At 42.4% G+C, this 27,563-nt stretch overlaps 1 protein-coding gene across 1 annotated transcript in view; it reads right to left on the bottom strand.

Annotated features, from left to right (window-relative positions):
• The window catches only part of OPA1 (OPA1 mitochondrial dynamin like GTPase), an 88,660-nt gene that overhangs the window by 42,965 nt on the left and 18,132 nt on the right, over nt 1-27,563 (bottom strand). Inside the window, exons 6-18 of the mRNA XM_065410326.1 lie at nt 21,615-21,725; nt 13,861-13,914; nt 12,280-12,384; nt 11,026-11,112; nt 10,148-10,261; nt 7,990-8,070; nt 7,441-7,515; nt 7,136-7,207; nt 6,940-7,039; nt 6,123-6,253; nt 5,382-5,454; nt 5,217-5,289; nt 4,580-4,695 (exon numbers count right to left, since the gene is read on the bottom strand). Of these exons, the coding sequence (XP_065266398.1) occupies nt 4,580-4,695; nt 5,217-5,289; nt 5,382-5,454; nt 6,123-6,253; nt 6,940-7,039; nt 7,136-7,207; nt 7,441-7,515; nt 7,990-8,070; nt 10,148-10,261; nt 11,026-11,112; nt 12,280-12,384; nt 13,861-13,914; nt 21,615-21,725 (1,192 nt within the window). The remainder of the gene's footprint in view (nt 1-4,579; nt 4,696-5,216; nt 5,290-5,381; nt 5,455-6,122; nt 6,254-6,939; nt 7,040-7,135; nt 7,208-7,440; nt 7,516-7,989; nt 8,071-10,147; nt 10,262-11,025; nt 11,113-12,279; nt 12,385-13,860; nt 13,915-21,614; nt 21,726-27,563) is intronic.

The following is a 27,563-nucleotide window of genomic DNA, read 5'->3' as shown; positions in this document are numbered from 1 at the left end:
TACTGGGCAGGTGTTCACACATGTTGAGAGTGCAACAAAAATTGCACATGCCATACAGGCCTCAATCATCAGGGATGGCAGTGCCAACAAATCGCACCATCAAACTAATGCTGCAGAAGCTGGTAGATGCTAATGGACGCAATTGGGATACCCTGATTCCACTCATTTTACTGGCACTCAGGGCAACTCCAGCTGCCTCCACAGATCATACACCCTTTGAGGTAGTGACTGGGCGAACTATGTGAATGCCTGAGGACCTTTTGTGGCATACCAGTAGCACACAGTTAGAAGAAGTTAAACTGGAAACCTATATGCAAGCATTACAGAAATATCTTAATCAGATTCGCTTGCAGGTAGCTGTTAAATTGGGAAAGTCTAAACAGAAGGCAAAAGCCTATTTTGATAAAGACCAAAGAGAGAACGCTTGGGAAATTGGAGATCAGGTTATACTCCTATTGTATGCTGTATTGAAACACAATTTATGTAACTGATGGAGTGGGCCACACTATATTGTGGATAGACTCAATTCCTCTGTATACAGAATTAGGATCAAACAGGAAAAAAGAAAAGTAGACAAATTCTATCATGTCAATCAATTAAAGTTGTAGCGGAAAAGAGAGATTTCTCCATAGGCAGAGGAACCAGAGACGCTGAGCACAGAAGAGGAAGTGCAGGACCAGAGAGAGCCATCCCAATAACAGAAAATGTATGTCGTAACACTGATTCGGTGTTCTTGCCTTTACACTGCATTGCTGACAGAGCAACAGACCGTTCCAGTACAACAAGAAACAAGAATAGTTGAGGCAAATCAGGCTGTTATGTTGGGACTAGACTCAGACTTGCCTATAGAGGGTCAGGATGCAATGATAACAGTGACCTGGACATGACAATGAATAAGCCAATATCAAGGACTTAAGGCGGGGTGGGCAAACTTTTTGGCCCAAGGGTCACATCGTGATCCGAAGCTGTATGGAGGGCCGGGTAGGGAAGGCTGTGCCTCCCCAAACAGCCTGGCCCCCGCCCCCTATCTGCCCCCCTCAGAACTCCCGACCCATCCAACCCCCCCTGCTCCTTGTCCCCTGACCGCCCCCTCCTGGGAACCCCCACCTCCAATCGCCCCCCTGGAAACTCACCCCCTATCCAACCCCCCTTGCTCACTGTCTGCCCCAACCCCTATCCACACCCCCATCCCCTGACAGGCCCCCCAGGACTCCCACACCTATCCAACAACCCTGTTCCCTGTCCCCTGACCGCCCCGCCTCCACCCCCCAGAACCTCCGCCCCATCCAGCCATCCCCTGCTCCCTGGGACCCCTGCCTCTTATCCAACCCCCCCGCTCCCCGCCCCTTTACCGTGCCACTCAGAGCACCAGGACTGGCAGCCGTAAGTAGTACACCGTAAGTAGCACATTCCTACAAGGAGCAAATACAATACACTACACTGACGGCTCTTGCAGCCGTGCTGCCCGGCAAGAGCTCGCAGCCCCGCTGCCCAGGCGCTGGCGGCATGGCGAGCTGAGGCTGCGGGGGAGGGGCTGGGGGCTAGCCTCCCCGGCCAGGAGCTCAAGGGCCAGGCAGGATGGTCCCACGGGCCGTAGTTTGCCCACCTCTGATTTAAGGGAATAACACCATGTATTTCAAATAAAGTTTTCTTTGAATGGGATTATCAACCAGTACAGCAACAATTTATAACTAAGGGTACGTCTTCACTTACATCCGGGTCCGGATGTAAGCAATCGGTTTTCTGAGTTCGATTTATCGCGTCTGGTTAAGACGCGATAAATCGATCCCGGAAGTGCCCCGGATCAATCCCGGAAGTGCTCGCCTTCGACGCTGGTACTCCAGCTCGGCGAGCGGAGTACGCAGCATCGACGGGGGAGCCTTCCTGCCGCGTCTGGACCGCGGTAACTTCGGACTAAGGTACTTCGAATTCAGCTACGTTATTAACGTAGCTGAATTTGCGTACCTTAGTCCGAAGTGGGGGGGTTAGTGTAGACCAGGCCTAAGACTTGGGATAAAACATTATTTACTGCATGGATTAATAGCACAACTTTGAAAACACATAAGGTACAGAGTCATGTCAGGTCTGCATAGAAGAGGGGTTTCGGCTAGGATTAAAGGATAAGTGAAAGTTTGTATTGTGGGAAGATTTTCCACTGGAGATCTAAAAACTTGGAAGGTATGTGCATTATTTTCCAAAAAAACAGTCAGTCAAACACTTCTTCCAACCACCCAAACAAGTTTTATCAAAAGGCTAACGGAGACTTGTTATTGCATATAACATAGAAAAAAAATGAGCAAATGCCTTTTGTAGATTGGAAAATAATCTCTCCCTTAATTAGGTAATCGGGGGCGGGGGGAGATGTAAAACATATGTTACAACTGGAGGTAAATCTTCAACAATAAGTGATGGAATCCCATATGGAATATGGAAAAACAAATGTCAAAGCTCAGTAAAAGATGGAGCATTGACCATATATAACCTAGATTATGAAAACGAAGGGGAATATGAAGCTGTATCCAAATTAAGTCTTTGGGAAATGTAAAAATTAACAAAAATTTTGAAGTAGGAATACAGGCAATAGTAGTGGAAAAGGATTATAATTTGCAGGACCATGGAGAACGTCCAGTTTTACATGAAGGCCCTGCTAGTGGTCTCACTGCTATGCCTCTACCAGCCGTATTATTCAATCAAGTACAATTTATGCATATCCCTGTTGTGTTACATTTATCAAATTGACAACTGATTGAATTCAGTCATTTTAAGGACACAAAGGTTGCATCTTTCTTTTCAGTTCTCCTTGCGGCTAAAGTTACTACTTAACAAATTGTCCGCTGTAGAGGTGGCCCAAACTTTAGAGATGCCAGTTCCTTTAAAGAAAAAGGAACAGGAGACCCCACAATTATAACTGTACAGGAGGAAAATTTGGACTGTTCAGAAAAAGAAAAAGAACAATTTGGAACAATTAGACTCAAATAGTAAGGCCTCTCCAATAGCCGTGGTAACAAATGTAAAAACACTAGATGCCACTGCAAAGATGGTAGGGCCAACGAAAAAAGGAGATCCAGCTGTAGCACATGCAGCACAAACGCTTGTAAAATTGTTTCAGTTAGAGGATGAGATGTAGTTAGGATTTTACAGTTAACTGTGGGTGGAGCTTTGTGGAACACATTAAGACCAGAATTTTGAAACGGGGAAAGATCGTTTAAGGGCACTGTACATCTGTTAGAGTGATGACATTTGTTTAGCAACGAACATTGAGACTCCTAGCTAACACGGTATGAATTTGGCTCAGCTATTACCCCTTTAGATCTCCACCTTCCACAGACTCATAGGGCAGTGGAGACTGAGTTGGGTTTCCTGAAGGTTTCCTGTGTGGAGGCCAGGGGTTTCTTACCCCTCCTGACTTATCACAGCCCAGCTTGGTGTCAGGCTGTGCCAAAGGTTGCTCCTCAGACTCTAAGGAGCCCTCTTAGGGTCTGTCTACACTGCAGCTGACAGTGAGACTCCCAGCTTGAGCAGACAGGTTTGCGCTAGTGGGGCGCAAGCGAGAATGCTACAACAGCAGTATGGATGTTGACTCTTAAGCTTAGGGGATTGGGTGGGCTTGAGATACACAGCTCCAGGCCAAGCTGCAGTGACCCCACTGCTATTTGTACCGTGCTAGCTCGAGCCCTGCTTGTGCGCATCTGTCTAGCTGGGCTGGGAGGCTCGCTGCCAGCTGCAGTGCAGACAGACCACTATTGGCTGGGAAGGACAGAGTTCCTGTTCTTAGCTGAACTGGAAGAGAAGCAGAGGGCCATTCGATCTCTCCTCCTACTGCACCAAGGTTTTCCCTCCTATCCGTCCATTAACAAGGGCAGGGCATATGCCCAGTGGTTCTCTTCGAGGAGATTGTTTTGGCATTTCATTGCTGAAGGTATGATGTCGAGATGTTAACACTCCATTGTGCTCTCTTTTCTGTTCAGGTCAAGCCAGAACTGTGGTCAGGTTTCCACCGGTTCCACTACATTATGTCACGTCTTTGAAGCAGATGCAGGTTTTGGAGGCAGATACATTTTTTCGGCTGTTTGGGCTGGGACAGTCAGTGTGTAATTAGGATATTTCCCAACACTGTGGGATTCATCGAAAGGCTCACTGGCAGAGAACACTTGGACTCTGTACCACACAGCAGCGTGGCTTGGTGCAAGACACATGTCCAGTCGTGGGTGGGTTCGATGGGGTCTTTTGCCAGGAAGCCATTTTGAGCTTTAGATCTGCCAATCAGGATGAGGGGAGGCTCATGTTCTGGCCAAGCAGCTATGTTCATTTCTCTCCTTCACTTATTTACATTCTTGTTGTTTATTTAATAAAGTTGGGACCTTTGTGCCACGAACTATCCTTCACTTGAGATCCCCAAGGCAACATGACATGGCAATTTCTTATTAAGGATTTATGGAGAGATGTGCAGGCCAGAGGATGCCAAACACTGGAATTACAGATCGTTCATAGAGCTGTGCAATGGAAACTTGCAAAGTTCCTGGACACATTATGGCTAACTCTAGCCAATACTATGAGGCTTTGCCTTCAGGGGTATTACCTTTAAAAGCATCTGCTTGCTGCTCCACTGACTCTCTCACCATTTTCCAAAAGCAATCTGACACAGCAAGACTTAGGTTCCTCGTTGTCACCTGGTGTGCCTTCAGCATACACGTCCTGTAAAGAGAGAGATACATCTGTACATAGCCGTATTTTTAAAGTGTCTTTTCAGGGCTGTTACTCCAGGAATAAATCTTGGCTTTCTATACTGAAGAACAAATTAACACAAGAACATGCATCATCCTAAAACCTTGACTCTCGCCACAAAATATCCAGTGTACATAATTGTATTTGGAGTTCTCCTTGAATTATGAGAAAAAAAACCATATACCCTGTAACCCCAGAGGGAAAGTTTGGGATTTCAGTGTCTAAGCAGCATGAATCATAGTTCTTTCCGCAGATAAAGTATAAGTTGCTAAGTCAGCAGAATCTCTTCAGTTCACTGAAGGTGGACCGCACAGCTGTACGTCTGAAAGGATAGTTCTCCTTGCCACCCAAAGCTTTGAGGATTAGCAGACATTGCAACATACACACAGTGCTTTCACACTACAAGTCTGCAACAAAGTTAAGCTCCGGGAATGCATGCTAGCATTTATTGATGAGATTCACTTATATATAAAGTATAAATAGCAACATACTTCAACAGTTTTGAATTTTGAAAAAATTCCTCTTCATAGTCTTTAATAGATTCGATACTTTCAGAGCTGTTTCCTGGAGAAAGGAGAGAGTGCCACAACAATTCCATTTAGACACTGATTCTGTATCAACAAATAGAAAAGAACCAGACATGGAACTCTGATTACCTTTTCCTGTAACGACTGCAAAGTAACCCAAAGCCTTCATTGGGAAGAGTTTACCTTCAATAATTTGTTGTATCTATGCAAATAAGTACAAAAATATGTTGATCTTGTATCCCTTCTCTCATTTCATTAATACAATATTAAAACATCTAAACAACATATAAGGATAGATTATGCAGGACTAACACTTTTTTAGGAGATTACACAGAGGTTTTACTGCACTCTGAAAATTATAGTTAAAGGAAAGACACAAATATAGGAAAAACATAATAAAAAATGCACAGTACATAGCTAGAAGATAGAAAGCCACTTGAAATTTAATGTTGACTGGACTGCAGGTTCTTACAACAATTAGACTTACATAAACCTATAACTAATAAATGTTTTGAAAAGAATAATATTAAATTATAATTGCAAGTTAGTTAGCACTTTATTCCCGTATATCAAAAAGCACTTGACAAAGGAAGGTAAATATCATTATACCTATTTTACAGATGGGGAAAATAAGGCACAGAGTTGAAATTACTTGACCAGGGTCATATAGCAGAAGTCGGTAAAAGCAAAAACTTGGGCAGATTAAAAATAATAAAAACCTCATATTGGATACCCTAACAGACATCTTTTTCTTTTAAAAACCTTCCCAAAAAGTTAGATGAACTTTTATATTTGTATTTGCACCACAATTTTCTGCACAAGTGTCCCTCTTCATGCTGTGGCATAAGAATAGAAGGCTTATATAGTCACCCTGTTTGGGCTGGCCACATTTTTCTCAGCAAGGTCCACCTTAGTCAAAACAAAGATTGTCCTTTTCCCGTGAGGATCCATTTGACTGACTAAATCAGTGACAATGCTGCGTTCTGCATCCACCGACCCATCTGAAAAGATTTTTAAAGATGCCATTTCAAGAACTATTGTATGATATACAGCACTTTGAACCCTTGACTACTCAGTGGGCACTACAGTTATTTTTTAGCTAATTGTTTAAGTTCAAAATATTAATGATAGAATGCCCCTCATTATTTAGCTTTTGGCACAAGCAGTGCAAATTTGCATATGTTCTTTGCATCAAAAAATCCTTGCCTCCTGGTGACTAATGATAAAAATAAGTTTCCACCAAAACTAAAATACACCTCGACTTTAAACTATTCAGTAAAATTTTGTTTGGAAAAAGTACATGACAATTCTCAGTATAAAAATCTCTCTACTGTTGTCTGCTAGCTTAGGAACACTGTTTTGGGGAAATCTTGAGTTTAAACAGTACTACCACTGTCTTGGTTATATTTTAAATTAATAAAAATGTAAGCTTTCTTTGTATTAGTGGCAAAAGGGTCAAACAATGTCATGAGTTTAAGAAAAAATAAAGACATCACAGAGTGTACTGTGGGACCCACAGTGCAAATTCCCACAGCATTTCCTAAAACTGCACTGAGAAATTAAGAACTGACTTCTGTTCAGGGTCATTTTTCTAGAAATCTGGATGAATGATCTAAAGAATACACTGCAAGGTTTTAATTAGCACAAGCAAATGCCATTTTGATTATTGTCTAGAGTCCTAATTTACCTTGAATACAAAGGATGATGGCATTCGGGTTCTGCATATAGGCCTTGCTGATGCTAAAGATAGTATCCTTAGTGTCTGGAGCCATACCTGATGTCACAGTCTTTAAAAAAAATAGAATATATTTTAAAAAAGAGAGATTGGAATGAAAGATTTTCTCCTTTGGTAAGAGTGTATTAACTGACTGCTCTATACTTACACTAATGACACCAGGCAAATCTACCAACACCATTCTCTGCAGACCAGGACCTTTCACATTTAAGGAGATGGTCTGTAAAACAAAGTTGGAATGAAACTTTTCACCATGGGGTATGACACTTTTTTTTTTTTAAATAAGAGGTCAGATGACCATGCTGCCTGAGAACAGAACAATTTTTATGGTATAAATACATTTCTTTATACAGTACAAGATCTTGAAATAGCTACAAACTGGTTGGACATAGCCTCATAATTGATGAGACAAGTACAAATGAGACTCTGCATGAAATGAATGGGGAGCCTTACCTCAGCACTGACAGTGCATCCTTCTTTCACACTTTTCCTCATTCGGATCTCTATCTCATTTCTCAAGGCTGCAAGCTGTTTTGACATAAAGATATCAGATGATATTCATCACGGGCAAATATTACTTGAATACTCAAGAACAGACATCAACACTGGCAAACAAGATGACTTAGCAGCCATATAACACCCTTTATCCAAAGGTCATTGTTACAATCATTGACTAGGCCTCAGTACACACGGGAGAAGCCGGTAAGCAGAATATCAGTTTTATAGTTTGGTAAAAGGAAGCACAGAAAGGTTTACTGATTTGCTCTAGGACTCGCAAAACTCAGTAGCGTACCTGGGAGCAGGCTTTGTTACACTCATTGCCATTCAACTCTAGATAGCAATGACACTGAAACGTAGTGTAACATTTAACAAAGTGCCCGTCTTTGCTCAACAGTCTTCTAATCCCTATACTCAGTGGGCAACAGCCACTACAGACATCTATTTTACCAAACAAAAATGTGATCAAGATTACATTCATCTCAAGACATTTCTTGTACTTACATCCTCTTCCTTGGTCAGATCAAACTCCCGAGAGCTGTCTTTGAACAAAGCCACATGGTGGGGACCTTCACTAAGCGTTACCTAATATTTAGGATGAGGAGATGTGTAACTAATAAAATCTTAATAGCCAAGATATGCAAGACAGAAACCCCCCAAAAACAAACAACAAAAGGGTTTTTAACATTTATCATCATTATTTAAAGGAACATACTACCTAAGAAAGGTGCTTGATTGACAGCTCTCTACATGGAAATCCTTTAGACATTCTTGGAACTGGCTAAAGCTATGATTTTGGCACGGAGTTCATGGCAATCATGAATTTGAATAAAATCCATGACAAGCCCATCCCACAGCAGCAGCTCCTGTCTTGCGGGGCTGGGCCTGGTAGAGGCACCAGCAATGGTGGAACCAAAGGGCCATCCTCTCCCTCAACTTTTTAAAACGTGACTGGGAGGGAACATGCCATGGTCCAGCCCTACAGGCTGGCACCCACTCTGCATCATGCCGCATGATGGTGGCCAGGCCCTCACCTGCCAAAACCAAGGCAGCAGCAACTCTTGGCACCGGGGACCAGCTGGGTCCAGGAAGCTGGACAAATCCATCACCCAAGGGCCTCAGGCTGGCCAGCAGGGAGGGTAAGGTAGAGAGAGGGATGGTGGGGGGAAGGGGAATCAGGGGTTTCAGGAAGGTTGGACATGTGTGAGGGGGGAGAGCAGGTGCTGGGGGCAGAGCGTCAGGCTGGTGGGGTCATTCTGGAGCCCCCAGATGGAGACGAGGAACATGCTAAACCAGAGTGGCGCTGTGATTGTGTATGTCAGGTCACAATGCCTGGTCTGGGGAGATGGGCCCAGCCCTGCGGGACAGGAGCCGCCGCTGCAGGTGAGTAAGGGGTGGGTTCTCTCTCCAACCTCCCTGCCACTCTCCCGGGCCTCACCTTTCAGCACCCCCACTATATAGTCCACAGTTATTTCCCACCCACCCCCACCCTAAACAGTACACTTTTTTGGCATCAGTTCTTTTCTTTTGTAACCAAACATACTACCAACAACAAAAGTCACTGTTTAAATTATTTTTTCGGGGGAGGAAAGCATTAATGTCATATTTCTTAGTAGCAACAAGGATTAAAACATCATTTTTGATACATTTGATTCAGTTTGTTTAAAAGGGGGGAAAGTATCGCTTTTCCTTGTTAAAAAAAGCAGATAAAAATACATTATTTGGTGACCTTTTTGTGCCTTTTAGTTTTCTTCCTGCACCTCCACTGTGCCATTTACTAAAAACTTCTGTGCCAAAATTGTAGGCTTGGGAATGGACAATGGCTGTACAAGCTTTCAGTTCTGTGTCTCAGCCATGATTGCACTGACTACCTCTAGGACTAGGAGGCTTGTTCAGTCTCCGTGCTCATTCAACCAGCGGGTGTCTCTGGTGTGAGTACTGAATAGTGTTAACTCCTGTCTGTTGGTCTCTGGGCCGGTTCCTAACAGTCAGACACGTGTTATTTTCATATTTGTGGCATTTCATCCAACAGCAGAAAGTTAAAAGTATTATTTATTTATTTTTTCCATCTGCACAATCGGTTTCTAGTAACTTTTTACCTTCAGCAAGTTTTGTTAAAAAGATTCTTTTCACCTTCTTTCACTGATGTCATAGGAGCTCTCTGCACAATAATAATACAACTAATAACAACACCCCCCAGCTCTGATATAGCACTTTTCATCGGTATATCGCACAGCGCTTCACAATCTTTTCAATGCATTTCTCCTCACAACACCCCGGAAGTTAGGAAAATATTATTCATCAAAACGGAGGATGAGGCAGAACTAATATGTACAGACATAAGCAGCACATGTTTATGTATTATTCTTCATTTAAAAATTAAAGCCCCAATTCTTCAAATACATCTAGGCATAGTGTTTACTTAGTGTGAGTAACCCCAATTGAAATCAATGGGACCATTCACATTAGTAACTGCTACACCCTGATAGTAAGTACTGGTAGGATTTAGCCCATCAGTAGTAACAATGCAACAGCACATTTATGATGAATGCTTTAAAATAATCAGATATTCAAACAAAGATAACTTAGCTTAGATTAAGTGAATTGATAGTACTTGGATACGCTACAATATTTTGAATACCGTTAGGATACTGTTTCTTACCTTAACAGGAGAACGTGTCATCATTTCCCCAGACCCTCGAGGGAATATCCGGGCTTGAGCAATCATTTCTAGCACACTGGTTTTTCCTGCACTCTGATCTCCAACCACTACAACCTTAAATGAAAGTAGTAGTAGTCACTGGCTTTTCATAATTAAGGCAGTTTCTTCAGTAGGACAGCTTAGTTAAACGATACACTGTAGCAACCAATTGAGAACTCATATTAGAGCTGGTTATATTTGATTAGTTTTGACAACAAAAGTATTGCCACAAATAATGAATTCCTTAATAGATTAACAACTGATTTTATTCATGCAAAAGTTTTTCTACTTAGGCCATTTAAAACTAGAGATAGGGCAAAGTAACAGTGTCTGGATCTGGATCAGGCTTTGTCTATGGTTCAAGGCTAATTCAGGGTTTGGTTCAATGGTGATGAAGCCACATGGTCTGTTCTCGCAAGATTTTGGTCACATATGAATTGGAAAGTTAGCCTTTTTCAATCTGGATCTGAATTAGTACCAAACTGCAGTGGTATGTATGGATGCAGAAATTCAAAACCAAAAATGACACCAGCACCCAGCATTTCAAGGGGTTCATATTCAAGGCTGCTGGTTTGACCAATCATTTAAAAGTGAAATGGACAAAACATTCAGAACTACACTATAGGGAAAAGTCCTGCATGGACTAGCTCTAATTTTTATCATTCTGGGATGTATGAAAGTCTTTAGATTAAATGTCTAGGTTGTTTTTTCTGCATGTAAGATTAAAATCACCCAACACTTAATCTGGGGTCTGCAAACCAATACTTATAACTTTTTCATGCACTCTATAGTAGTCACGCCATGAAGTAACATAACCCTTTAAGACTTCACTGACTTACCCGAGGTAGATGATCTTGGGTATTATAGCTGGCATCATAGTCAGACAGAATGTCTAGAACTTCAGAGTACATATCAATCAAAGATTTCTAAAAAGAATTGAAATACAGGGGAGAAAACTCAACTGGTTAAAAGAGCTAAAACCAAATGCCAACAGTTTTCACCTTGAAGACCTAGAAGAGAAGATTATTGTGTGCTTACACTCTCATCAAGGTTTGAGGCTTAAACCTCCAGTGCCACAGCTCAGACCTCTTCCGTTCTAGCTAAAGTATTAACTACAATAACTGGCAGCAGAAGTAGTCTGATATCCTGTGCAGGAGGATTTCTAGCTTACTGAAACAATGGGGTACATATACACGACATGCCCCATTTTACAGACAGCACAGCCGAGTACTTCTGCTTGGCAGATTCTGAAACAGTGCAATTAAGTGACTGATGGATTTCCATATAAGAGATCTAGGTTCAATTTCCAGCTTGTGTAGAGGGTTTGCTCGATCACAAGAGTTGAGAATCCAATAACTAATAACCTCAGTCGGTATAAGTGAGACGAACTCATGATCTCCTGCTTCCCAGGAGGAAGATCCATTTTAGTCTGTGCCTCGTTTGGAAGTACTCTACATGAGGGACACTGCAGAGGGGTGGTGCACTCACAGTGTTCATAGAATGCTCAGACCTTGAGACAGCAAGTGAAGAACAAACTATACTCTGCAAAACACTTGAAAATGGCGTTTTTTTTTCAACAACTCTTTACATAGTTAAATCTGCATGGATTTATATGGGGCCATCAAAAGACACTTCCTCAATCTCAGAACTACCCCTCTGCCAAGTTTCAAAGTCCCGTTTCAAACCATGGAGGTGCTAGAGAACTGTATACAAACAGCTAGAAGAATATTTTTATAATTAAATAAAAATAATGTAGATTTTAGTTACATAATACTACACAAACCACAAATCCAACTTTTAATTTGTGTAACCTTCAAGATACTTAGTAACTTCAGTTGTGTTCTTGTTATGAAGTTACTAACACATGTAATTACATACAGTTAAAGCACAGTTAGAAATGAGGTTCATTCAAATTGCTTAACCAGTATCCTTAAATGTAAAGTCCACTCATCAATAGCTAAAAATGTTAAGATCCATTTATAATGCTAAAAGACCAATTGCTAAATAAGTATTAATGAAGCACTGTAGAGCTCATGGGCTAATTCTGGTCTGACACTTCTGAGGGACGACTGTGTAACTATAGGATATAGTACCTTTAGCTTCCTTTGATGAATGCCCTTGTCATCTTTCTGCAACACCAGCTTTCTTAGTTCTTTGTTTTCCTTCTCTAAGCGCTCAAGAATTCGTTGATATTTCAGCTACAAAACAGTAGTACAAATAAAGCAATCATGGAAAACAGTATGAACAGATCAGCAAACTTTTCCCTATCTAAGAATTTTATTATATGGAAAAAAAAAATAACTCTCTGAACAAGTCCTTCCACACCACAGAAAAATATTTTACCACTGAAAGCTTGTTAAAATCCTACATAACCAAGTGAAAACTATTCAAAAATGACAGATTGAAGAACCAACTTGACTATACATTCCATCATGAATAAAATGAAAATTTGTAAACAATCAAAAAAACACTCGAAACACATCAAAGTCAGGGATAGGAGAGAACAAGGAGAGACCTTATTAAAAATGTCCTGGGCACCCACAATTCCCATAGATGTCACTAATACATCAGTGGAAGTTGTGGGTGCTCACCATCACCAAGAAAAAGATCCTTATATTCAGTGTCTGCATGTGGCTTTAGAAGCCTGCTTTAGGTCCGTAATTGAACACTGTGGCCCTACTGCCTGTCACAGCTTCTAGAACAACTGTTCCGATTCACTCCTGGCTGACGTGAAAGGCAGACGATTTTAAATTGTTACAGTTCAAGGGGGAAAAAGGCAGTTTTAGAAGTTGTAAAATGTCAGGGTTTTGAGCATTTTTAAAGCCCTTATAGTTTAAAAAATAAAATTAAAAAGGGCTGGTCATCTGAAAAGGGTGGAAAATTAAAGAGCTCTGCCAGTAGTTGTCAGCAAGGCTCAAGGTTTTAAGACAGTTTCCTGAGCACTTCTATCGGCTTCAGATTGCTAAAGTCCGTCGATAAATGGACAAAAATGTCCCAAGGAAAACATTCTGTAACTTTGCAGCTTTTCACACTGAAAGGATATCACAACACCTCTTATAAAAACAGCTTTAAATGGGAGGGAAATGGTTACTGATTGGCATAAACTTGTCTGATAAGAGAACCACATATCCTAATTGTGTCTATGCCAACAATGCAACTCTTCTTCTGGAAGAAATGGAAACATACCGGTCCTTGTGAATTCTACTGTGACTATAAACAGAACAGCATACCACCTTCTGTGGTTTTTAATATTACAGAACTTTCTCTTGTTCCACACTCAGATCCCCAGTGCTTGATTGTCTAATGCACTTTAAGAGCTTTGTGTCTCTCCTAGAAATGTCATTTCATGGATTAAGAGATTAAAATGTCATCTTGTTATGTATAATCCAATTTCCTTTCTATAGCAAAAGTATGCCAGCTAAACAAACATCAAAAATCAAGACAAATCAACAAAACTCTAAAATTAAAAAAGGGAAATCTAACACATTGTCCAATTCAGGATGGAGTATCAATTGTATTGTAGAAGCTTCTGATCCAGACATAATCTTTAAAAAATTCCTTCAATTTCTGCAAGATGTCTTATATCTTAAGTGCATTTTTGTTTAGTAAATTTGAGTTTTGCACATATGGTCCTCTGAATTTTGGTTCCTTGTTACCAGGACTACAGTACATACCTGAGTGTGGAGAAGTTCTTCTTGAAGCTGATCAATCTTCTCTTTGTCAGAGACCTACAACATTAAGAAACATAATCACGACCATTGCTTGGTTATACAGCACATATGTTTAGTTTATCCTCAGTGTGCAGTTGAATTCCAAACCAGAAGCTTTATTAAACATAAAATATCTGATTAAGCATGCATTTCCAATCAAATTAAGTTCTTAAATCAAATAATCATTTGGCATTTAACGTGGCTAAAGGTTCCATCGAAAGCAGAAAGATTCTATAAAATGAAGTCTAAATCTTTGTGCAAGCCAGTAGAAAAATTAACACCTTCAGGACCAGATACTGAGAAATCAGGCTTAATGATAAATAAAATTCAGTAGCTTCCTCAGAGAATTTCTCCCCCACCAAGGGACTGATAAAGTCACGTGGCCGAATTGTCTGGGCCTAAATATTTATTTGTTTAATTAGTACGGCACTTTGAAAATGCAAATACTAACTCGTATCAATTTGGTTCCAACACTACTCCCCACTAGGTATGCCAATACATAAAAGCGTTCTAAACTATCAGCATCCTATAGATCATGCAGTGCATTCTTGTCAGGTTTATAAATGTCAAAGGGATCAAATTCTGTGTGTCTTGTACACAACTGAGCACCGTATTAATTTATTTATGTAGCCAAGTTCTAAAAGGAACACTGTATTGTGCAAAAGTATTACGTATATTTTACTGTTCCACTATTTTAATTTGTCAGTATGCAATCTTGATGGGATGCTTTACATTAGCATGCATAGTCACTCAGACAGTATTAAAATGTGGGAAACAATGTAGAAGAGTGAACATAATGTTAAATTTTTCAGTGTCCAGTGAATTAAAGTGTGATCTTACTATAGTTGCGCAAACATGAAGGGATTTCTAGTCAAATCCTTTCAAAAATGAATTTGTAAAGTAAAGTAGATCTAAAAAAGAAAGTAAAAACAGATGGAACTTTCAATCTGTTTCTTCCTAATTAAAGGTCACAAGTTCAACATAAAATACTAAAAATAGGCATCATGCAAGTATTTTAAAACTAATGTAAAGCCTAATGGACAATTAAGAAGGAATGATAAATGAAAAGTTAATGAAGTAATAATATCAATATAAAGAAATTCAACTCAACTTTATAATGAAGTCACTCTAAATATTTGCAATTCAAACGAATTAGCTTGAAGTCAAAGAATATCAACTTAATGCATGGATAACGTGTCATTTACAGGACACAAACCAATGCAGTCACTCTTTAATTTCATAGTAACTTTTGGAGGATTAACAATTCCCAGTTCTTCATGGCAACTGCCTTATTGGAGCTACTTAACCTATAAGATACACATGACCATGTATTAACTTTGCAATAGGCAATGCCAAATTACAATCCTCCCTATATCCAATTATTTTCTTATTCATTAGCTGATCCTTGAAAATAAAGTACTGGAAGTGGACCACCTTCTGTTTCCACCAATGGACCCAACAGCACGGGAAACATGTTCTCTTAGCACCTGAATACAACAGGCACTAAGAAGAGTTCAGCACAGGGAAGGTGGCTTGATGCCTTTAGCAATACACAGTATGTCTAAACAGACAGAGATATATCTACCCACCCACCCAAATAGAAAGCACCGCAGGGATATAATGGGGCAGACCAGGACAGGAAGCAAAGGAAACAGTGAAGGAAGAAAAGAGGAAAACACACACACACACAAAATAAATACAGAAAATGTTTCTGGGCAATGCAGACATCCAAAGAACAGCTATGTCCCTCTTCTCAAAAGCATTTAAGAAAGCTTTTTTTAATAGTGTTTCCTGGAGGTTTGATAAATCTTTAATGAAACAGTGAAGGGGATTACATCAGTCATTGTTATGGCATCCTTTCATTCTGTTCACTATAAATGAATTAATATAGTATACTATAAAACAGAATTTGTCTAGATATCTAGACAAATATTCAATATTCTTCCCCTGAAACGGTTACTGAAAATGCCTGAGGAATTTTAGGAAAAATAAACAATGCTTTTTTGGGATCCTAAGAATGCTCTCAAGGTGGGGCACAACTCTCCTTTCTCCACTAAAGGCATTTTACACTTCAGGAGTAGGTGGGCAGATAATGCACTAATCTCTCTTCTCAGACACGGGATGAAATTTGCTGTCGGTCACAAAGGAGGGGTTAATCTAGTTCCTAGAAAGCAGCCCTCTAACGACGTGCCACAATATACAGCAGGAAAATACCCAGCATTGAGACACTTCTAGCAGGAACTTACAGACTATGTCAGAACTCAGGACATGTATACACTACAGCCCTAAATCGACCCACATTAGGTCGACTTACAGCCACCACAGTAATTACTGCGGGGGCAGATGTCCACGCTACCCTCCTTCTGTCAGTGGCGCGTGTCCTCACAAGGAGTGCTGCCACCAACTGAAAAGGGGCAGTGTGGAGGCTGACGGTATGTCTTCACTACCCGCCGGATCGGCGGGCAGCGATCCATCCAGCGGGGGTCGATTTATCGCGTCTAGTCTTGACGCGATAAATCGACCCCCGAGCGCTCTCCTGTCGACTCCTGTACTCCAGCTCAGCGAGAGGCGCAGGCAGAGTCGACGAGGTAGCGGCAGCAGTTGACTCACCGCGGTGAAGACACCACGGTAAGTCGATCTAAGTACGTCGACTTCAGCTACGTTATTCACATAGCTGAAGTTGCGTAACTTAGCTCGAACCCCCCCTTCCCCCAGGGTAGACCAGGCTTGAGAGTCAGGGCTCTCAGCTCCACGCAGCTCCCAGCTGGGCGCACAGCAGCTCCTCTCCGCCCCCCCAGGCTTCTCACCTCCCTGCAGCCGGGCTCTAGCTGCCTGGCTTTCTTGACAAGAAGGCAGCCAACAGCCGATGTAATTAACGCAGCATCTACACAGACGCTGCATCACCCTAACTACACCGACAGGCTCTACGCCTCCTGTGGAGGCGGAGTTATGATGTTGGTGTAGCAGGACACTTGCACTGGTAGGACCAGGCAGTAGTGTGTACACTGATATAATTAGGTTGATGTAAGCTGCCTTAGGTGGACCTAACTGTGTAGCGTAGACACGGCCTAATGTGCACCAGCAGAACACTACAGTGAAATCTGCAGTCCCATTGATTTCCCATTGAACCTGTGTGTCCCATTGATTTCAATGGAACTATTCATGTGCTTTAAGTTACGTGGTTCATTTGTTTGGCGTTTCTATGCCTGGCTGTAGTTAGCACCTTCAGATTTTTCACTTTGAATATTTCATTCACAACAATATTCTCAAGCATTTCTACACTGGTCATAAGTAAGGCTGCGAGTTTGTCACGGAGGTAACAGATTCCATGACTTTCTGTAACCTCCATGACTTTTGCAGTGGCCGGTGCACCTGGCTCAGAGGCAGCTCAGGCTGGGAGGCAGCCAATGGGAGCTGCGGGGGCGGTGCCTGCAGGCAGAGACAGCGCGCAGAGCTGTCTGGCCACACCTCCGCCTAGCAGCTGAGCGACGGGGATATCGCCGCTTCTGGGGAGCCCCCCAGGTAAGCGATGCCCAGAGCCTGCCTCATCCCGTCCTGTGCCCCAATCCTCTGCCCCCTCCCACACCCAAACTCTGCTGCTTGGGGGGAAGAAGGGAGGGAGCGGCACGGAGCCAAGTAGGGGGCCTGTCGGCTCCACCGACCCCTCCCCCGCTACAGCGGGGCCTCCCGGCAGCACCTTCCCCCAAGTTTTAGTCACCGGTATTTTTAGTAAAAGTCATGGAAAAGTCACGGGCCGTGACTTTTTGTTTACTGCCTGTGACCTGTCCATGACTTTTACTAAAAATACCCATGACTAAAACGTAGCCTTAGTCATAACTGCAGTATTTGCCAGCAAATTACAAAGTAATAACATGGTCACCCATGCCTGATAACTGACATGACTAAAGAAACTGTCAACTTTTTTACAAAACATACAAATCCATTTATTACTTGTTTTAGATCTTATTTCAAATGCTGTGTGGATAAATTTTTTGTCATTCCAATTCATCCAAAAAACCATAAACGACAAAAAAAACCATAGGGCCAGATAGGGACCAAGTCCTGGAACTTCTGAAAATCCCAGGAGGCACCTATCGGCATCTTTAGGTACCCAAGTACCTTAAAAAACTGGGCGATTGTCACTATTTTGACATATCACAAAACAACCCCAAACCACGAACATCTGATGGTTAAACATTAAGAGCTATAACAATTCCCAGTGGCATCACTGAAAACATCAATGCACAGAGAGATGCAGCCATATGCGTTCTTGCTCTACAACAAACCCCTCAGCTAAATATATTTGCCAAGTGGGCAATAAAAGGGAAAGAATTACAAGCGTATGAGGGTATTAAAAATGATAGATGAGTTATCAGGTGCCCTTTTTGTAATATTTTTATGAATTTCCATCTAAAATAGACAATCTACATTATACAAACATTCTAGACCGGGGTTCTCAAACTGGGGGTCGGGACCCCTCAGGGGGTCACGAGGTTATTACTTGGGGGGTCACGAGCTGTCAGCCTGCACCCCAAACCCCGCTTTGCATCTAGCATTTATAATGGTGTTAAATATATAAAAAAGTGTTTTAATTTATAAGGGGTGGTCACACTCAGAGCCTTGCTATGTGAAAGGGGTCACCAGTACAAAAGTTTGAGATCCACTGTTCTAGACTGAAGATGAAAATCTGGGAAATTTAGATTCTGCAGTTTAATTATTTTTATATCACTGTGAGGAGGATCTGTATAACATGGTGCATGCAAGTCCTGCTGCTGCTTGGTTTGTTCATTACACATTCTGACAACAATGTCAATGAGATATTAAAGGAAAGGAACAGGAACACTCAGGCTTAGAGGAATGGAAATGAAACAATCATATTTTCAAGTAGACAGGTAACATATCAGCTTGCAAAAGAAAAGTGAGTAAATTTAGCCCTGGCATAAGTGGGAGCAACTTGGTTCATTTCAATGGGAGTTGCACCTGTTTCTGCCAAGACAGAGTTTGGCCCAATGACTGAATCTTTACATTATTACATCCTCATTTTAAGGTGTGTACAGCAAGTGCTCTGTTTACCCAGTCATTCAATTTGTTTCAAAACAAATGGGTTAGTTGCAGCAAAATAAAACGCATCATCATTCCTTGCCACTGGCATGCATCAAAGCACACAAAACTGCACATCTAAATGTTACAATCGGCTTTGATACTTCTACAAGGAATGTGATGCTCAAGCATTTCGGACATAAATTTAGGACTTTCCCTTACAGGACTAAGTTATTTACTGTGATAGACATCAAATCTTTTCTGCAATTCCAACGCCATGGAATTAGTTGCAAAGAGCAATAATGATGGGGAATTCTCTGTAGAAATAGATTAATCCTGAAAAAATAAACTCTTTGCTAGTTCCTCAAAAAATGGAGCCGAAGTTTAAATATCAAGTACTGTATTCCCTTTCCAGCAACGGTTTAAGTTTTCATATATCCAACACGACACAAATAGGAACTCTTCTTAAAAGGCTTTAGAAAAAAAGTGGGGATTACTCTGTGGAAAAGTTCTGGCTTTCTGTTTCAGAATGTAGTCTCTTCAGCACAGTCAAATTAACACATTGCGCTCAAGACAAAAAACTACCTAGCTCTGCTTAAATACAGACTTTGCATGCTACCTGACAAAGGAATTGAAGGAGTCACTCTTATTATGCAGAGGAATCAGTAAACAAACAGGCAGGTTTAGTCTGCTAAAGGTATCCCTGGTTTTTACCAGCAACACTGCTCTGGATGGGAAGTGGGAAAGGACTGTGTAACCTACTCTTGCAGGGGTGGCCAACCTGCGGCTCTTCAGAAGTTAATATGCGGCTCCTTGTAGAGGTACCGACTCCGGGGCTGGAGCTACAGGTGCCAACTTTCCATTGTGCCAGGGGTGCTCACTGCTCAACCCCTGGCTCTGCCCCCACTCCACCCCTTCCCGCCCCCTCCCATGATCCTGCCGTGCCCTTGCTCCCTCCCCATCCCCATCCCCCCCCCCCAGCCTCCTGCATGCCAAGGAACAGCTGATCGGGAGGTGCGGGGAGGGATGGAGGGGGAGGCGCTGATCGAAGGGGCTGCCGGTGGGCGGGAGGTGCTGGGGCGGGGCAGGGAGCTGATGGGGGGCTGCTGACATATTACTGTGGCTCTTTGGCAATGTACATTGGTAAATTCTGGCTCCTTCTCAGGCTGGCCACCCCTGTACTATTGGACAAATTCTTCTCAGAGTAGTCAGACTCCAGTGCATTACACTTCCAGCATCTTTATTATGTATCACGTTGTCTCGTTGAGGGCAGGACTGGTCAATTTTCTCTAAACCCCACAGGTGCACTACCTAAATGAGCTAAAAAATGAAACATGAAGAAACATACCTCCCCCTCACTACTCATCTTTCCCATAGTTGTACAGAGGAGGAGGAAGGGTAGTTCTTGAGCTGCAATGTGGCAAGGAATGTTTGCTTAACATTTAACAGTAGCTTGACAAAGGATGCTGGAGACAGACTGGAGTACTGACATTTAAAATGCAAACTGCTTTAGGATTTTAAACCCCTTCAGGCCCTTTGGTGAAAACCATGGCTATATACAACATTATGTATAGAACTTTATTTCAAGTCTTCTCCATCTCTCTCTCGGATACAACCTCAGATGCAGAGAGTGTTAAAGGTGTGTATCCAGTGGTTAATTCCAAAGCTATGGAACTGTGAAAAGTCAGAATGAACTGTAGGTTCTATGGACATGGGAACTACAGATAACTGTATTTTCAGTCACAGAAGTGATTATACTGGCTACAAAAATTAGCTCTGAAGTACCCATGACTACTAAATTATCCCTATCAGCAACATGCTAATGCTAAAAATCCAACTGTAGCACCAAGTAAAATAATGTATAGATGACCAACAGAATAGCTACACCAAATCAGCTTGGACTGTGATTTACGATGGAAGCTAGGCAAGAGAAAGCTACTGAGATACATAAACTAGGTTTCATAGAATCATAGGACTGGAAGGGACCTCGAGAGGTCATCTAGTCCAGTCCCCAGGACTAAGTATGCTCTAGACCATTCCTGACAGGTGTTTGTCAATATATTGTTTATATTTACAAATATCAGATTTTGCCCAGGCATTAGCCATCAGACATTGGTAACCGGCTAATGCTCACTATTGTATTATTACTAATTTTGTCACGGGCTATGTTTATCACTGCAACTATATCGGGGAGTTTAATGTTTATGGTTTCATCCTAATAGGACGTGACAGGTTGTTTTAGATAGAATTTTCACCCCCTGGGAATAAACTGAACTAGGAGAGGTCTGAGATAAATACAGCATCTGATAGCCGAGTTGGGAAGCTAAATCAGCACTCCATTTAAGGCTGACTAGGCTTCTTTGTCTTCCCTAAATCCAATTTCTAGAAATATATTAACTCAAACTACAGGTCAATTTAGAAGTAAACAAAGGTTTCAGAAACGGATGTTAAATGACTTATAAGACTGCCCCCAGAACATCCACAGTCATTTAATGGCACCCCAGGTAGAGTGACAGGAAGCAGGACCAGTTTAACACCACGTGCTCTTGCAAAAAGATTTTTGTAATAATTATTTGGGCCTGTGATCAGATTAAAATTAGCATCTTCTACATCAAATGAAGGAGGCTGAAGTACTTGGTTAATATGAATATAGTACATAGTGCCCTTTGAACCATCACCTTTCGCTTCTGCTGGGAAGAGCCCGTGTTATATTGGCCAGCAGCTCTGCGTGCTTCCTCTTCATGCTGTTGGATTTGCTGTTGTAATAGAATGAGTTCACCAAGCAGGCCCTGCCACGAGTTTACAACAAGGAGAAGGAAGGGGAAAATTGGGGGTGGGAGGAAAACAATGTTAAACCAAAGAGTGTTACATAAAAACAGATGACAGACAGGAATGAATGGGTCAGTTCAAACAAAAAAGAAAACCTATTTCAACAGCTATTACTAGTCAACTGGGACTGGAAACAGCTGGCCAGCCTGTAGGTCATACAGAACAACAAATTGACTTTAATTCTAAAATGTAGCCTATTAAAAAAAAAAGTGTCCAAATCCTAAAAAAGGTTTAAATTAGCCTTGTTTGAAGAGACTTTGTGGAGATTTTTGGCACCGCATCCTCAATTATTCACTTCAAAAGTATTTTCAGATATCAGCATTTTTTTTAAACAAGAAGTAGAAGGAAGTTCAATAAAAAAGACCTGAAGTTTGGGTGTTCTTCACAAAGTTGTACATATAGCTGTATGTGTAACAGTTAACACGTTCAACTTTGCTGAGAATAAACAAGGTTTTTTTGTTCTTAAATACCTCAGTTGCTTGGATAGTTTGTCAAAAGAGGATTTGCCCTGCTGCTCAACCTCCAGACTTGAAGGAATGAAAGACTTTTGGACGGGTATATAGGGAGAAAGAAAGAGAGAGAGAGAGAGAGAGAGCTCTCCCTCTATAGCACCTTGGCAGTGTCTAGTTAAATTGCATAGGTCCTCTCACCCATCCAGAATTGCAGAAATGTGTCACGCTTAATACCTTCAACTTATTTCCAAGTTTCTCCATGAACAAAGTGTCTAACTTTCTTTTGCCCAATTATTCTATTAATAGCTGTGTGTCTTAAAAATTCACATTTGTTCAGAAATAGTGTGTGAATTAAGTTCTACTGGAATTTCTCATACAACTAGTTTTAAAAGTTGGAGATTAATATTAAATGTATTAACCTATTTAAAAAACATTAAAATGTCTTTGAACAATATTCTGCTCAAATGTAACATTACATTTTCATTAAAGAAAACATTTAATAGCATTACCAGTTTCAAAATATACATTAGTGTTTAAAAACAAGCCTCAAATGTCAGAATTTGAAATTTTTTTTAAGAAAAACAAAATTGTTCTTCAGAGCTCATGTATCATCAAACTATACATATACCGCACAAAAAAGCCACATACATAGGCATTTACACATAAGCACAGACACACACTATATGGATGGATACAAAAAAAACCCAGACACTGTCAAATAGGATAAAGCTTAAATTAGAGGGTTAAAAAAAAAAAAAAAAAAATGCTTTATCCATCTTTGTAGGAAGAGAAACAGTTTCATATTTATATTTCAATAAATACAAAGGGGAGAGGTTGTTTTGTTTTGTTTTTGTTTTTTTAAATCTCTGCACTGCTGGAAAACCAAACACAAATGCATCATGCTAATCCATGAGAACCAGATATGAAACCGATCCATCAAGTTTCACTGTCCAACAAGAGCAAAAAAGCTAACAAGTGAAAAATAATGTAGGTTTTTAGAATTCTGTTGAGTAAAGTTGTTACTGGTACCAAGTAAAGAATTTCTCAACATGACTTGACAGTGTCCCTTTAAAAATTATATTAAGGGTCAGAGTCTACAAAAGGAAGAAAAGATGGCGTTAAAGCTGCTGTGGTAGCCTTGGCTTGCCCGTTGGTGTTTAAACAGGCATCGCAGTGTGTAACACTGTTCCATGTTATCAAATGTAGTTTTTGTTGAATCTGTCATTACTTGCAGCAATACCTGTTCTCTGGGCCTGCTGTTCCCCAGGCAACTAAGGAAAAAGCTTCTGAGGCTAAGTAATTGTCTTTTCAAAGCAGAAATGGTGGCAGTGTAAGGAACGAGACTGTTTTAAATAGAACTTCCTTTCCTTTGTTTATAATCAGACCCGTAGCATTACTTTACATACATTTCCTCTGGCTTTCTCTTGTCTTTAATGACTGCATTACAATTGAAAGAGAAATCTTTGAATACCATAATGCACACATAGACAACTATGTTGGCATAGACAACAAAAGGAAGGAATGGTTACTTACCCTCCAGGAACGGAGGTTCTTCGAGATGCTGTTGTCTGTGAGAGTCCCACCATAAGTATGCATGCTCTTCATGAGTGAGAGTTCGGAGCCTTCTGAACAGCAGTGTCCATCGGAGCCACACACACACACACCCTCCCTTGTGAGGGCATAAATGGTGGAGCAACAGCAACCCTCCCTCAGATTCCCTAACAATCCAAAACCCATGTCTGCTGAAAACTCCGGAAGTGGGGACAGATGCAGCTGTGGGATCCACACTCGTGACAACATTTCAAAGAAACAGTTATTGTAGGATAAGTAACTGTTCTTTCTGCTTCGAATGTGTGTCAGTGTAAATCCCACTGTAGTTGATTGGCAACTACCTCTGGATGGTGAAAATTAGGAGTTGCAGCTACATCAGTCGAACGGTGACTGCAGAGTGCTCTCCCAACCTTGACATCTGACCTGTCAGCTAACTCCAAAGCACAGTGTTTAACAAAGGTCAATGGGTAACCCACGTCTCTGCCTTACAGATTTCTGATATTGGCACTGAGCTGTGGTGGAGCCTTAACACTAAGGGGGAGAGATACACAAGCCATCTGACGACATGTTGAGATACACTGTTATCTGCTCGGACGGTCTCACAGGCTGTTTATGACTACAAATAAATGAGGAGATAGTCTAAAGTAAAGTAGGGTTCTGCCCATGTAATAAAGTAAGGCTCTGAAGACATCCAGAGTGTGTAGCATTTCCTCTGCCAGTGCATAGTGGGGCTCTGGAACAAAAAGACAAGCCAGTTAATTGCTTGATTCAGTGGAACTCTGAGATCAACTGAGGGACGAAGTTAAGATGATCTTAGAGTGCAAAGAGCATTCTAAAAGAGGCTCAAAGGTGCGGGTGGGAGCTTCCTGAGATTTAGAAGGACAATGCTGAGGACCATGTTGGACTGGGGTCTCTGACCAGTTGGTAAGCATGTAACAAGACTTTAAGAAACCTCAACGCCATAGGGCAAGAAAAGACCAAGTACGACTAAACAGGAGGACAGGCAAAGACTGCTGCAATCCTCCTTACAATCCGGTGGGAGTTGTGTCAGGAAAAAGGGCCACTCTCTCCCATGTAAGAAAACTATTTTGTGACTAGGGCCTGAGAGCTCATGATACAGAGCTGCAATGAGATGGAGGAACATGCCTTTGCCTGAAGAGGTTCTATTTCGTAGGGTTCTCCTCTTTAGAGGTGCCCTTTGCAGACCTGGATTTTTTTCTGTACCTTGGACTAGGATGGGCACAGAAATCTTCAGAGCCTTTTTATGGTACCTGGTGCCTCTTCTTGATTCTCTGATCAGAGGAAGCGTGGCTCGAGCAGATCCTTATTGACGGGGAGGGCAAGCCTGGCTGGAGTTGAAGAGCCTGTAAGGTACTGGAACACCTTGAAGTCATCAAAGGACAGTCTGAAGGAAGCTCTTTTGGTGGAGAAGGAGGTTGCTGGAATTCCTTTGATATCACCTCTTCATGGAGAGCTACATATGGCTCAGGCATGGGAGACCTGGTTAATGACGACACTGGAGAACGAGATCTCCTCCTCTTCCATGCTGTGTGGGAGAGAGATCTGCTCCAGGTCATGTGAGGATAGCCCCAACTATGGCCTGAAGGGCCAAGATGGCATTTTACAATGAGGATTGAGAACCACTAGCCCACTGCCACTTGTGCTTCGCCTGGGATGTCTCTCTGAACTGGAAGCTTCTAGTGCTTTCAGTGAGATCCCCTCATGATTGTATGGGAGACAAATCCTGGCTTAATATCAGCAAAAACATCTCCTCAAATGGTAGCGCAGGTAGGTGGGTGTGGCCTCAGTGCTGGCACTGATGGTGCCGGCAGTGGTCTCAGTGTGAAGGATGTCCACAGTGGAGATACAGAAACCTCAATCAGTATGTGTCTCAGGACCGGGATGGGCCTGCTCCTCAGTGCCAACGTGGGCACTGGTGGCGAGGCTGGTACTGGGCCACTCCTTCCTTGGGCTGTGCAGGTGGTTGAGCTCGCAGCTTCAGCCCTTGACACTGTAGGGGATTTGTTTCTGGAGGCCTGGTGTTTAGGTCCTTCCTTATGAGATGGCCTGGTATGGTGCCTGGAGCTATACTTATGCTCTGTCTGGCCTGCTTTTTGGTGCTGGGCTTTGATGTTTGGACAGCTGGTGCCAGCGTCTTTCTCTGCTCCTTGCTGTTGAATCCTGGTATGGGGTGTCTGCTGGAAAGGGCACTAGCTGAGGATGATTTTTTTGGCTCCAGTTTGGTGGATGTCATTTCCTGCGGGTCAGAACTGACCCTCAATCCCCTCTATACGGGGTGGGGGGAAATGTCCTTTTTCTTCTTTTTTATGTTTTGTTTGGGGAAAGTCCAAGAAGGGCCAATTTGACTAGAAGAATGAATTCTTCAATTAAATTTGTAAATAAGATCTAGAGAGCAACAACAGAGAAATGGGTCAGACAGTGCTGGGTTTCATCTCGCTGCCCACAGGCAGTAGGAGATGAATGGAGGGAGGGTCATGGCTGTTCCACCCTTTATGTCCTCACACAGGAGCCTGCCCAAGGCCCAAGGCACATGCGTGACCCAGACAGACACTGATCGTCAAAAGACTAACACTGCATGCACACCTACAGGAGCATCTACACTGACACAGGCTCAAAGAACCATCCCTCCTTCCACTGACCCTCCCATTGTTTTCTCCTAACAAAGTTAACCATCACTAAAATCTATTCATGGGATTTTGCATGAGAAAAACACTGAATTCATCATTAAAATGCTACTTCTCTTATAAAGATCAAGACAGTTTTACAAATTTGCTGACAAAGTGGGTGGTACAAATCGCACAGAGGGAACGAGGATACACAATCACACGGAATGATGAAGAACCATGGCATAGGTTCCAACTATTACAAATGACCTTTTCTTTTTCTTCCCCTTCATAACACATAAGTAAGTAGTTTACATTAACAGACATATTTCTCAACTTAATCTATCAGGCTTTAGTTATATAGGGCCACATTTTCAAAAGAACCTTAATGGCTTAGGAGCTGTAGCCCCATTTTCATAAGCATCTAAGGAAGGGGTGGACAAACTATGGCCCGGGGGCCACATCCAGCCCTTCAAACATTTTAATCTGGCCCTCGAGCTCCCACCGGGGAGTAGGGTCCAGGACTTGCCCTGCTCTGTGCGTGCTGTGGCTCCCAGAAGCAGTAGCATGCCCTCCCTCCGGCTCCTAAGTGTAGGGGCAGCCAGGGGGCTCTGCACACTGCTCCTGCAGCTCCCATTGGCCAGCCTGGAGCACCCTCCTGCACCCCCAACCCCTCATTCCCAGCCCCACCCCAGAACCTGTACCCCCAGCCGGAGCCCTCACACACACCCCGCACCCCAACCCCCTGCCCCAGCCCTGATCCCCCTCCCGCACCCTGAACTCATTTCTGGCCCCACCCCAGAGCCCGCACCCCCAGCCGGAGGCCTCACACCCCCACCGCACCCCAACCCCCTGCCCCAGCCCTGATCCCCCTCCCGCACCCTGAACTCCTCATTTCTGGCCCCACCCCAGAGCCCGCACCCCCAGCCGGAGCCCTCACCCCCTCCCAAACCCCAACCCTCAATTTCGTCAGCATTCATGGCCCGCCATACAATTTCCATACTCAGATGTGGCCCTCGGGCCAAAAAGTTTGCCCACCCCGATCTAAGGCCTCGATCCTGCATAAATTTACACATGTTCTTATCTTTGCTCCCTTGAGTACAACAGAACCTCAGAGTTACTAGTTAACCACACACCTCATTAGGAACTGGAAGTACACAATCAGGCAGAA

Source organism: Emys orbicularis, chromosome 9 (genome assembly GCF_028017835.1).
Source record: "Emys orbicularis isolate rEmyOrb1 chromosome 9, rEmyOrb1.hap1, whole genome shotgun sequence".
Lineage (NCBI taxonomy): Eukaryota > Metazoa > Chordata > Testudines > Emydidae > Emys > Emys orbicularis.
Note: the sequence above shows the minus strand (reverse complement) of the source record. Positions and strands in the feature narration are given on the sequence as shown.